Source organism: Falco peregrinus, chromosome 16 (assembly GCF_023634155.1).
Source record: "Falco peregrinus isolate bFalPer1 chromosome 16, bFalPer1.pri, whole genome shotgun sequence".
Classification (NCBI taxonomy): Eukaryota; Metazoa; Chordata; class Aves; order Falconiformes; family Falconidae; genus Falco; species Falco peregrinus.
Genome location: NC_073736.1, coordinates 1825222 through 1837633, shown reverse-complemented (window position 1 = coordinate 1837633; position 12412 = coordinate 1825222). Strand labels below are relative to the sequence as shown.

The following is a 12412-nucleotide window of genomic DNA, read 5'->3' as shown; positions in this document are numbered from 1 at the left end:
GGGGAGATCAGTGGTCCTCTTTCTCCTGTTTCTTGCACAAGAAGAGGTGCTCAGCATGATCTGGACATAGGAGGTTTGGTACTCACATCGTCCAGCCTCCGATCTGTGCCCAAGGCGAGCAGGTTGTTAAACTCCCTCTCCAGCACTTGTCGAGCCTGAAATTAACAAAAAATTAACAAGAAATGAGCATTCCCCATCGATGGAAATGGTTTCCAGCACAAACTCAGGAAAGCCTGAGAATGACAGAGGGAAAGTCCACACGCCATCCGAGTGCTCTCCTTTGAAAGGTAGAGCCAGGTTGGTGGGACTGGTGGAGTTCCATCGCAGCCATGTCCCATGCTGGCTACCCTCCTCCAAAATCCCCCAAGGATGCTGCTCTTACCTGCGTGTTCTGCGTGGGGATTTGCAACACGAGTGCCAGACTGTTGTGGTCAAAGTTCTCATCAAGGGCCAGGAGCGCCCCATGCACCCCGCTCTCGACGAGGTTGTTTGCATACTCGCGAAGCCCAATGGATTGGATCCAGTGAATGACCTGGTCATTGGTCCACACCAACACATCTGCAAAAGAGAGAGGGCATGTTCAGGGCCAGCTCAGGGTTGTGCGGGAGCCTGATGATGTCTGGAATCCCTTTTGCACTGCCCCAGGCTGATCCTGGGACTCTCTTTCCTGAGCCAGCAGCAGTACTGGGTGCTCAAGTGCCAGGAACAGCTCACTTCAATTTACCAAACTAAATGCTGAAATAACAGGCAGAAAACAACTGTGAAAATTAATCCTAAGAACCCACGGCTGCTGGTGTAATTAGGGGCATTATCAATAATGAGATGTAATCTAAGCAGCAGCCAGATGCGCAGGGAATCTCAGGACAGCCAACGAGGAAGGGGAGGCTGAGCAAGCTGCAGGGTGTCCTGAGCATCTGAAATAGGCAGGGTAAGATGATCTGATGATGCTCGGACTGGATCTATTCTGTTTTGACACCCTTCCTCCCTCCTCATGCCTGACTGGAGTAAGCTGCGTAAAGGCGCTTGGAGCAATCTCTTGGGGGAAATACTGCAGGGAGCTCCCCACTGGAGAACAGCCTTGTGGCTGTTCTGTTGCTCAGAAATCACGATTTTTCCAAGGCAAATGCAGTTAAAAGTAAGGGATAGGAGAGAGACCATCACTGGGCATCTCTTGGGAGGTTTCTCATCTCCTTTTCCAGAGCTGGATTGTGTACGTGGCTGCTGACCTTTGATTTCGTGTTGGGTCTCTTCTCGCCTCCTCTCGAGCTCTTTGCGGTCGTAGTTGAGCCTCTTCAGGCACATGATGCCGTACTGCAGGCTGGTGCTGCAAGGACATGAGATGTTACCCAACCCTCACGAGGGCTCAGCGTCGTGCGTTGGGTGGCTCGGAGGGACCTGCAGAGGGACCCACTTCCCTGCTTGCTCTGACCCCAAAGGATGCTTCACTTCAGGGTTGGGTCACTACAGACACAACCCAAAGGGAAGATCTTAGCTGGAAAATCAGGAATGTCCTTCACTTCCATGGTAATTCCCCACTCCACCAGTTTTACCCTGTTCTACCTGCCTGAGAGCGCATGGATCCAAAAATCGGTACTCCGTGCTTGGTGGCAGGAGGGGGAAGGGAGAACCAGCCCATGGGGCTGCTCCAGGGCAAAGGGCTCATCCCCAGAGCAGGGGGCCCCTGGCAGGGCCACGGACACCACCCCGTGGGCCAGGGTGGACGGTGGTATCCCATGACAGGGCTGGATACTGGTGTCTGAGCCGGGTGGTTGGGATGGCATAAGCCTTCTCCAAGCTGGGCTGCTGGCAGATGACTGCTCTGCCTGCCAGTGGGGTACCAGGTGGGATGAGCCCAAGGTTTGCTCCACAGCCAGGAGAAGGCTTGATCCTCTGCAGTTTTGCTGCAAGGAGTATGATGAAGGAGAACATTAGCCCATATGAGCTGCTCCAGACCAGGTGGTTGAGTTTAGCCTAGAGCACCAGGGCAGGCCAAGATGGGACAACCCCTCAGATTGCCCCATCCTCTGCTCCATGTGCAGACACTGCACCCCAGTGACCTCCCAAAGGAGAGGACCCACCGGTGGAAGCTATCCACCATCTTCAAGTGCACTCTGAGATCTTTCTTGGTGAGGTGGTCCAGCATCCGTGCATCAACAAGACACTCCATGAAGTAGCTGCGATATTGCGGGAGACCCAAGCTGGGCAGCCACTCGTTCCCAATCCACTCGTGGTTCATGTCCCCATAGGCCAGTGTCTGTGGAGAAGCAAATGGAGAAGCTAGGGAGAAACCATGGCTTGGTGGAGCTGCAGACTCCTAGGAAACCAGTGACAGTTTCAGTGCTGCAGCCTGGGGGTCGCTGTCCTAAGGACCAAACCTAGGCCAGAGGAGTTTAACCCCAGTTTCTATCAAAGGAACTGAAGGGAACAGTCCTGTTGGCCATGGTCTGTGTCCTGCTGGTGTCCCCCAAGGAGACAAGGCAGTAGCCAAAAAGCAAGCATAATGGATAGTTGGACTTTATGACTAGCTGCTTCTGGAAAAAGTATATTCATGAAAGCTGAAACAACTAAGAAAAAGGTTTCAGTGCATTTCCAATTGATTTTTAAGAAGCTTAGAAATCACCAAAAGATCTGCTTTATGACTTAAAAATGAAAATAACAGGTTTTGTGCAGAAGCTGATCCTGGGTCCAAAAATAAAATAAAACCCACCAGAAGAAAAGTAAAACATTTGAGAGTGATAAAACCAGAAGAGATGGATCCAAGCAGGACTCTTCCCTCCCACCTTTCAGTTAATGAGAATGGTTCGTATCCTGAACTTGGGGCTAAAAGAAAGGTGAACACTAAATGTCTGTGCAGCTAGAAACCTGTCTCCCATGCAGGGTGTCGGTGGTTTTTTTTAACGCAGCGTCTGTATCTTACAGGGGAGGTCCTAGAAAAAGCCACTCTGCCTGAAGCAGATGACACTGGTTGATGCAAGGTCCCAGGAGGACCACCAGGAGGACCACCCTGTACTTGAAAGATGGCTCAGAGGAGCAACCACAGGGCGCAGGTTCAGACTCCAACAAAGACCTGGTGAACACTGATGCCCCAAGCTCATCTCCCATGTGCCCCGTGATGTCCAGCTCTCCCTCCCATAACCACCCCATTTACCGCCCACAGAAAAGCGTAACATGGGACCTCACCTGTGCCCAGCTGCCTTCCTCTGTGTCCTAAGTGTGACACATGCAGCATGTCAACAGAAAGGACAGGTAAAGTCAGTACCCGGCGGCCCTGCACCATGAAATCGCGTGCCATGCATGCTGAGCGTGGGACCCCTCGGCACAGCGTGACCCAGAAGGGATGGGGGCTGGTCTCATGGCTGCACGGTCAGGGAGCTCAGCCTTGTCAGCAGGGTGCTGGGGACGCCCCGACCCTGATGGGTACAGGTTTCACCCCATCTCTTAGACAAGTGAGGAGGATACGGGATGAGGCTTTCCGGATGGGCCTTGGGCTGGAGATGGAACAGACACTGGGGCTCATACATCTTCCCTGGGAAATATGGGCACTTCTTGGGTTCCCCAAAGACCGATGGATGCAGAGAGAAACCCAAGCTTCAGCTCACGGGTCACAACCCCCAGAGGGGCTGCTCAACCCAATTCACCAATTTTGTAGCTATTTCCTCCCTTGTCAACCTGTGCTGGTTTTGCTCAACCTCACAAAACCCACCAAGGGAAAGTGTCACACCCCTGCCGTGCCTCTGAGCTTTCCTTTCCCAAAAGGCATCTGCCAGTTACAAGTCTGTGCTACCAGCAGACAAAAGCTTCAAAAAAATGCCTAATTCACACAACAAATCCAAAATGCTGCTCCTGCTCTGAGACATGGTCGTGGGGCCCATGTTTTCAGTTGCAGAGAGGGGAGCACGGCTACACCTCTCCAAAGGAGTCAGAGCTTCTGGAAGCATAGCCACATCCCTCCGAGGGACCCCAAGCTACCAGCCAGTGGTAGGGACAGACAGTGGGGAAAATGTTTGGGTGTGCTAAGGTCAATGGGAGATTAGACAGCGACCTCTCTGGGTGCAGAGTGGCCAATGTGGGACTCAATCTCACGCATCCATCTTGAGATCACTCTCGTTTTTTGTCTTTCAGTTCTTTCCTCTAACTCACAACAGACAGACAAGCCACTCTAGAAACCCAGCAAAACCCACTGGGGCTTGACAAAGGAAAATGCATCTGATGGTTTTTAAGCCAGTTTTAGAAATTGTTGGGATATTAAAGGTTGAAAGATGTTTTCCAAACAGGTGCACAGTGCTGGCCAAGAGCTGACACACGAGATGCAGCAAAGATCCCCTTCCCTCCCGGGGTTTAGTGTGTTAATGCACACCCGGAGCTCAGCTCGGTAACTGATACGCTGTGCAGCAGCAGTGGGGCCAGTCAGCCTCACCGTCTTGGTGGAAGTCGCCATGTTCTCCATCTCCTCGTGGGTGACCCAGACATTTCCAGAGGACTGCAGGGAAAAGAGCAGAGCGGTCAGGGTAAACCACCATGGAGCCACGGCCTCAGTTCACAACTGTGCTGGAAATAAGCCTGGCTCAGGCTGATGGAGGATCAGGCCACCCTTGCACTTGAAGCTGCACTGGGGAGGTCTTGCAGCATCCTTGCAGCTCAGGCTGGTGGCACCCTGCTGCCCGTGGGAACCCTGGGCTGTCCGTGCAGCCACAGAGAGCGCAGCAAGGACCACTGGCCCTTTGGCTGCCTTTATACTTTGGTGTTACGCTCATGGAGCCTGCAGGCTTGTCTCTAACAGCTGTGAGCCCAGCCACGGCCAGCTGAAGGGACACAGCACGCTTGGGGCCTTTCCTTCTGCTGGCTGCATTTCTACAGATGTGTCTTGACATTACTGGGGCACCATTAACCCCTCGAGGGGTTTGGGGACCAGTACAAGACACGATCCCTCCATCTGCTCCATGTTCTATCCAGGGCAAAACTGGGACCTGCAGTTGCTCTGATTTGCCCCAGGAATTTCACGTGATCCCAGGAAAAGGCTGGTATTGAGAAAAAGGCTGTGCATAACTGAGTTGGCCCTGTAAATCACACACATGCTGTTTGGATGGGATTTTATCCTCTCCAGGGCAGACCGTCCCCGAGCTTTGCTCTTCGCGGGCTGCTCAGCAGGGTCAGCCTCTTGCTGACAGTCTCACAGTGTGAGGAAAAGAGCATTTGCTGGTGCCTCAAGACAGGAAAGTGCTTCACACTCGATGGTCATAAACGATCTTTGTGCCTGAGGACAAGTGTCTGGTGATTTGACTGGCCCATGAGGGAACGTCACCCCCTCCACGGCCACGTCTGCCTGCAACACTGGGACTCCCTGGTGACCGATGGACCACTGTGGTCACAACGAGCCAGAGGAAGGAGGGAAACCAGTGCGTTGTCCTGCTCCATGGAGGGTCTGTAGCACGGAGCACTTACCGTCCGTGAGGTGGGTGGTGCTGAGGGGCTCGTAAGTGAGACCATCTCCTGGATGGCCAGACGCAGTTTCAGGCGATGCAACGCATTGCTGATGCCGATCTCCCTCTGGATCTCAGTGTCAGACAGGGCCGACATGATGGCTCCGCTCTTCACGTTGGCTCGGCAAGCGGCAACATACCAGGCTGGCATCCCCACCCAGAGCTGCCAAAACAGGGCAAAGCTGGTGACTGCCTGACAGACCCCCTCTAACTACCGCCGGCAGGATCAAGGTCATCCTCTTTGAAGCTCAATATCAATAAACCCACATGGGGCTCCATTTTTGTTTGTAGCTTGCACAGATGGCCTGCAGGCACCCCAGCATCCCTATATCTGACGGACACAGCACAGGGAAAGAGCACCCACCAAGCCTTTCAACTCAAAGCTCTACTCAAATCCCAACTGTACAGAATATGTGAGGGATCTGGGGATCTGCTCTGTTTCCCGCGGTTTTGTAACCACCAACCATGTGCATGGACCAAGCATGGTGGGACTGTGGGGTGCTGTACCGCTGTTGGGGGAGCACACTACAGACCAGCAGTGACTGCAAAGCCATTGGTGCATGGGGACGATGCACAGGTACACTCTGCCTCACCTCCAGCCAGGAGACAACAGTGGGGCCATCCCAGTGAGCAAAGGGCAATCCTTTCCTCCGAGCCTCTTCCAGGAGTTCGTGCCTGGAGGGAACAGAAGCACAAGAGTCATTTATTGGGGGCTTGTTGGGGAAAGGGGCTCCTGAAAGTGAGTAGACCATGGGCAATAAGAACCAGCTGGTAGCAAAGCAATAAAGGAGCTAACAGGGCTCAAGAGAAGGTGAAGATGAGAGGCCTTTTCCAGTCCCATGCTGCCCCTGCTTCTCAGCCATTGGGCAGGACATTTTTTTGCTGGGGCAGGGAAGAAGGTTCACTCACTTCTTCCGCAGGCGCCGATCCTTCTCGGCCTGAGCACCCAGCTTGCCAAGTCCCAGAGGGTCCTGCATGCCCACCTCCATCTCGGTCAGCAGCACTGCTGGGCAAGCAAGACATCCTCAGGTCAGCCTGATTTCCCTAGGGTCAGCATGACATCCCCCAGGGCCAGTGTGGGCACTCTCACAGTCCCCATGCCAGGGTGTTGGGGATGCACCATCACACCACAAGAGGTGACAGTCTCCATTTCCAACCCACCCACATAGCCCTCCTGCATCCCTGGAAAGCCCAAGGGGATCTCTGCCTGTCATGCCTCCCATTGCAAAATGCTAAACATCAAAGCAGAGAAGGATTTAAGAGTGGAAAAGCTGGTCCTACCAAAGGGCTCTACAAAATCAAGAAGGTCCTATGGCGAGGGAAGCAGATTTGGGGACATTAAAGATAAGGCACAGTGACAGGGGGTCACTATCCTCACTGCAGCTCTTGCAGAGCATTAAGAGTGATCCCATGCTCAGGCCAGAAAGGGCCATGGGGCAGAAAGCACCAGAACCCAATGGCCCTGTAGCTTCAGGGGGCCCAGAGCCAGTGGCCCCAACATCCCCAAACCAGCAGAGGTGTCCCTGCTCCTCCGTCTGTCACCCCAACAGCACCCTAAAGCCAGACAGTGCCAGGAGACGTGCAGAGAGCCTGGCCCAAGAGGACGCCCGCCCGGCACGCACAGGAATAGGGCTGCTCACGGACCCTGCCCCGTGGCCCCTTCTCTGCTCAGCTGAATCAAGCGACCCTTCTCTTTTTTCCCGAACAAGCGCCCGATGGAGGATTTGATCCCCTTCCTCTTGGAGCCCTTGTGCAAGGAGTCCTGGCTGCTGTTGCTGCTGGGGTTGCTGGCCTGCTCCTCCAGCGAGCTGGGGATGGAGGAGGGAGAGGAACAGCAAAGCCTTTCGGTTATTCCTGAGCAGCACACAAGCCATGGCAAACCCCAGCCCGTCCCACAATCCCACGCTTGCCCCATGTAAATCCTCAAACCAACAGAGCAGGCACTGGTGTGAGATCCAAAGGGTGCTCCACATACCTCTTCCCATCCTCCTGACTTAGCGCAGGGTGGCCCAGCTTCTCCAGCCGCAATGTCCTGGGTGAGGATGGGGGGGACGTCTCACATTTGATGGTGGTTTTATCCTCTCGGCTTTCGTCCCGAGCTGCAGGTGACTGAACAAGCACAGAAGCCATGAGGCTGGGCAGCCAAAGCCCACCTCCATCCTTGCCCTGCTGCCTGCCTCTCTCTTGCTCCATGGAGGCATGGCCAAAAGAGCCACCAGGGCCCTGAGGCTTTGCCACGCTCCAGGATTGGCCTGAACTAGAGCTCTGGCAATGGCTCGAGATGCCCAAGCAGATGGGGAGGATGTGGCCACATGGCCAAGAACCTGGGAATAGGGGGAAAAGAGGATGCAGCTCCATGGTCCATGTCAGGGTGTGGAGACAGGAGCTGCCGGCCCTCAGAAGAGGGCTCTGAGGAGCACAGATGGGAATGTCCCAAAGACTCCCTGTTGCCAGAGGGGACACACAATATTTGAGGACCCAGTGGCTTTCTGAACCTCCCCATGTCCTGCCAGACCCCCCAGGCTGCCAGCCGGCACATCTCCAAGCACCTTATGGGATCCCCATGATCCTCCTGCTGAATCCCTGGGGTCCCCAGCTCCATCCCGCGCCTGCTGCACCCTGACCTGGTGTGGACAAAGCCAGGAGCAGGCTGGAAAAGGGGCTTGGACAAAAACCAACGGGATGGGAGCCACTCACTAGCAGTTTCCTCCGGTGCTTCCTCAAGTCGCTGGGCTGATTGCAAGGGGGAAAGCGAGAGAGACACAGAAAGGGGGGCAGTTAATGGAGAACCCCCCCGCAGAGCAGTCCCGGGGCCAGGTGTGCCAGGCTGGGAGACAGCGAACATGGGCACCCCCGTTCCACATCACCCTCCCGCACACCCACGTGGATGCCGGGGCATCGCTCCCACCCCAGGCAGCCATGCGCACACCCTGTCCAGCCCCCCGTCCACCGCGCCTGCCTCCTCACCAGTGTCATGATCCCCATGCGGTCGAGGTCCTGAGCGGCGCTGCGGGAGGAGAGCTTGGGGGTGGAGCGGCCACTGAGCGGTGGGGATGAGCTGGCCAGGGACAGGGCCGTCAGTGACGTGGGGATGGAAGCCCTTTTGCAGAGCTGGGTGAGGTTGAGGCCTTCCATGCTGCCGCTCGTGACGCGGGTCTCCAGCTCCTCTGCGCGGAGCTCCGTGGACTCCTTCTCCTCTTGGATCATCCTGGAAGAGCAGCAGGGCTCAGGACTCCTGGCTCCCCACCTTTCTGGGGAGTCATCTCACACCTCCCAGCATAGGATCTCCCTACCCTGGGGAAATGCACCTTGGGTGTTGTGACTCAAGCGCCCTATCTCCAGGAATGGCAGCAAAGTTCCATCAGGATCCACATAAACCACAGCTGAGACATACCACGATTTCTTTTAATATTCATGGAGGACTTTTTTAAATAATGAGCCTTTCTGTGAGCCAGCGCTGGTGCAGCTGAGGGACAGGGAGCCATGTGCAGGAAAGACCAAGCCCTGTGGGTGGATGTCCTAGAGCCATTTCCCTGACTGAAGCTCAACCAGGACCTCAACTTTAGGGCATCAGACCCTCCTGCCACCCCTGGAGCCATTTCAGAGCAAGGTGGTGGTGGGTTTTGGCCATGGTCACTACCTGATCTCCTCGTTGATGGCATCCAGCTGCTCCTGGAGCATCATAGCCAATGTCTGGGCGTCTGAGTGCCCGCCAGGGGAGAGCACGTCCATGGAGCTGAAGAGCGTCTCACGGTCATCGTCATCCACATCGGAGATCTCAGGGTCGCTGTCGAAAGCATGAGGCCCTGTGGCCAGGACGCCGCCTGCCTGGGTCTGCTCCCAGTCCTGGGGGAACAAGGTCCACTGGTCCTACTCGGCACCCCCATGTCTCCAAAAGCCAAACTGGAGACCTCCACGCAACAGTTACAACTCAACGCAACCCCAATGGGAAACCCATCCTGCCACACTAACCCCCCCCACGCACCAGGTGAATAACATTGCCCCATGTTTGCAAATCAAGGACACATGAGACCAGCATGCAAGGCAGAAGGAGACCCCAACCCCAGCTCTGACTCCATGCTGGCATGAAGATGGATTACCTTGGCTGGCTCCTCTCGACGGGTGGCAAATCGGCCCTTCTGTGCCCGAGGCAGGCCCGGGGCTGTCCCGAAGGGCTCGGCGGGGGCATGGACCACAGCGCTCAGTGGGAAGCGCAGGTCCGTGGCACTGCCCATATGTGATCTGGGGAGAAAGAGCCCTGTTGCAGACATTGCTCCATGCAAGGATGCCCTCATCACCAGGCTACTCCCCTTGCAGCTCAGGCTTGCTCAGGACAGAGGAGGATGAGGCCACTCTGGGATGCCCACCCCAGCGATGCTTGCCTGCTCTCAGAAAACGATGCAAAACCAGGCTCTGGAAAAAGATGCCCCATTCCCCCATGCTGGCCCTGGTGATGTGCTCACAGACTGTAGGAAGCTCAGCCCTGGGCCCTGGCCTGCTGCTGCCTCCCCCTTCGCTGCAGTACCCACTGGGGCAGCCAGCCAAGCTCTGGCCAAAACCACCTGGCGCAGTGAGTCTGCTGCGAAACCATGAGCTGAACAGTCCCTTCCTGTCCCTCCCTCTCAAGAACAGCTTGCACCTCCCAACATGTACTGCTTTTCTCCTTCTATTTATATGTTCAACATTCTCATGAAATAAGAAAACCCAAACTCTGATGAAGAAAATCTCATTTGAAACAGATTTTCCAGGTGTGGGGACATAAGCATTCTCTGGGATCTCTCAGTAGAAACTGTCTGGGACTTCTCCATCCTCCTCCTCCATGCTTGGGCTGGTGCTTGGGAGTGGGTCCCCATGCCAGGCAGAGCAATACAGCAGCTGCTGTGGGACACGAGGCCACTTTTTGCCACCTGTGGTACCCACTGCATATCTCCACACTGCCTGGTTGCTCCTCCTCACCCTGAAGACCCAACCAGACAGCTGAGCAAAGTGCCTTCCCGGAGCAAGGGGACATTACTCTCTATATGCATTGCCATAGGAGGCATGAGGGTTTTTTGGATTTACGATGACAAAAGCAGTTATCCAAGGCAAATAGCAGGTTTTCCACCACGGTGGGTCCAGTTTGCAGTGCAGATACAGATCTGGGCTCCAAAACCACTAACACAAGCAGCTTGGCTTGGTGTCAGTTTGGTGTTTGCAGATGAAGGCACAGCCCAAGTTTCAAGGGGATTTCTGTTGTGGAGCCACTGACAAGCTGCTCCCAAGCTAAAAACTGATAAAGGTGCCTTAGACAAAAGCTAACATTTCAGCTGGGGAATTATTCTGGCCTCTGTAACTCAAGCTTTCTGATGATTTTTCATCCAAGAAATAATAATTAAAAAAACCACCAACCCCAAATTGTACATCCTGTTCTTACAGACCTGTACAAAGAGGTCCCACAGGTGCTCCAGACACTCCCCTGGCACTCAGCTGTCCTTCATCCCCACAAGCTCTCCCTCACTCTCCCCTCCGTGACAGACACAGGGCCTCCAGGCCCTCCCCTCTCTGCCACAGCTGCTGAACAGATTTGAAGCTGGTTACACTGGCTCCTTTCCATCTCTTCCAGCCTTCCTGAGAGGTGAATTTTCCCCTCTGGATGTTGCTCTCGTTGATCCCTTGCTGCCTCTAACCCTTGTTGAAAATGCTCAGAAGAGGATGTGAACTCCCAGGTGGCTGCAGCAACATGGTGGGGTGCATCTCGTGCTGGCACCTTCCTTTTCTAACCCCCTGGTTTCTTGCAGCAGTGCTGGGTACCCTGAGCAGTGACAGAGGCTGAGACCCAATGGACTCATCTCTCCTCCTGGTGCTTTGGGCTGGTACCTCCCCATCTCCCAGCTGACTTTAAATGAAAAGGGTGTGGGAGGACCATTGTAGAAAGGAGGCGAAAAAATGAGGCGGTCATTGTCCTTTGCCTGCAACACCTCAAAAGAGATTCCTCCTTCTCCACCAGCCCATCCCCAGCACACCACAGAGGGAAATGTGTTTGGTGAACATCCAGCTTTCATAGAAAATTAAGCCCTTTGTGCAGAAAAAGAAACAAAGCCCAGTGGTTTTTCACCCATAGAGGAGCAGATTTGGGGCCATTCAGCTGGGCTGGGCTATTCCCAACAGCCTGCGTCCCACCCCAGGATAATCCACGATGGGGACAGCACAGCTGAGGCTGACCCTGCTGCGATGAACCACCCTGCAGTCCTGCACTGAGGCTTGGTGAAACCAGAAATGCCTGATGCCAACAGCATTTTGGAGCCCTAAAAAAGCAAAATGCCCCCAAAGCCGTGGATGCAGGATGCAAGCACACAGGCTGGCGGGGTTTTGGTGCGTGGCCCTTACCTTGTGTGCACGCTCTCCACAAACGTCCCACTTCTGGTCTTGAGCTGATCGACCTCCAGCCTCAGTTTGTCAATCTCATCAGACAACCGTCGCTGTTTGGGGTGAGACAAGAAACAGGCAGGGGTTGGTTTTGCTCTGAAGAGCTGCCAGGTTTGGGGCAATCCACATCCTTAGCTATTTCCAGGTTTATATTCCCTTTACAAATCCCCATCCCAGGTTTAAAGCACCTTTGACACATCGGTAAAGAAACAGCTCATGCAGGCAATAATGAATGATGATGCTGGGGCGATGCTGCGAAGGGAGGGAGTGATCACAGGCCAGACAGACAGACACATGCGTGCTTGAAGCGATGCTGCTTTGAGAAATGAAGGAAAACTGGTCCCACTAGGATGCTCTGGTTGTGCTCCAGACGGCACGCGCACGTTCGTCTTGGCAAAGGGCTGGCAGCAAAGGACTCACTAGCCAAATCTGATGCTGGCCCTGTCCCTCCAGCTGCCAGCCCCATCCTCATCAGGAACCTGTGCCTGCACTAAGTGGCTGTGCTGTCCTGCGGGAGGTGTGAGGGG

The 12412-nt window shown here is 54.8% G+C and overlaps 1 protein-coding gene across 16 annotated transcripts in view; it reads right to left on the bottom strand.

The window, feature by feature from the left end:
* The window catches only part of PPFIA4 (PTPRF interacting protein alpha 4), a 57599-nt gene that overhangs the window by 3846 nt on the left and 41341 nt on the right, over positions 1-12412 (bottom strand). For 6 of the 16 annotated variants that reach the window (XM_055819920.1, XM_055819919.1, XM_055819921.1 and 3 more), the window contains 16 exons: positions 11847-11938; positions 9581-9722; positions 9121-9326; positions 8448-8688; positions 8178-8213; positions 7456-7589; positions 7125-7288; positions 6390-6486; positions 6074-6155; positions 5443-5643; positions 4358-4480; positions 3181-3207; positions 2079-2254; positions 1227-1324; positions 383-558; positions 87-155 (listed from right to left, as the gene is read on the bottom strand). In XM_055819920.1, the coding sequence (XP_055675895.1) occupies positions 87-155; positions 383-558; positions 1227-1324; positions 2079-2254; positions 3181-3207; positions 4358-4480; positions 5443-5643; positions 6074-6155; positions 6390-6486; positions 7125-7288; positions 7456-7589; positions 8178-8213; positions 8448-8688; positions 9121-9326; positions 9581-9722; positions 11847-11938 (2064 nt within the window). The remainder of the gene's footprint in view (positions 1-86; positions 156-382; positions 559-1226; positions 1325-2078; positions 2255-3180; positions 3208-4357; positions 4481-5442; positions 5644-6073; positions 6156-6389; positions 6487-7124; positions 7289-7455; positions 7590-8177; positions 8214-8447; positions 8689-9120; positions 9327-9580; positions 9723-11846; positions 11939-12412) is intronic. The other 10 variants (XM_055819927.1, XM_055819933.1, XM_055819929.1 and 7 more) reach the window with 7 other exon arrangements.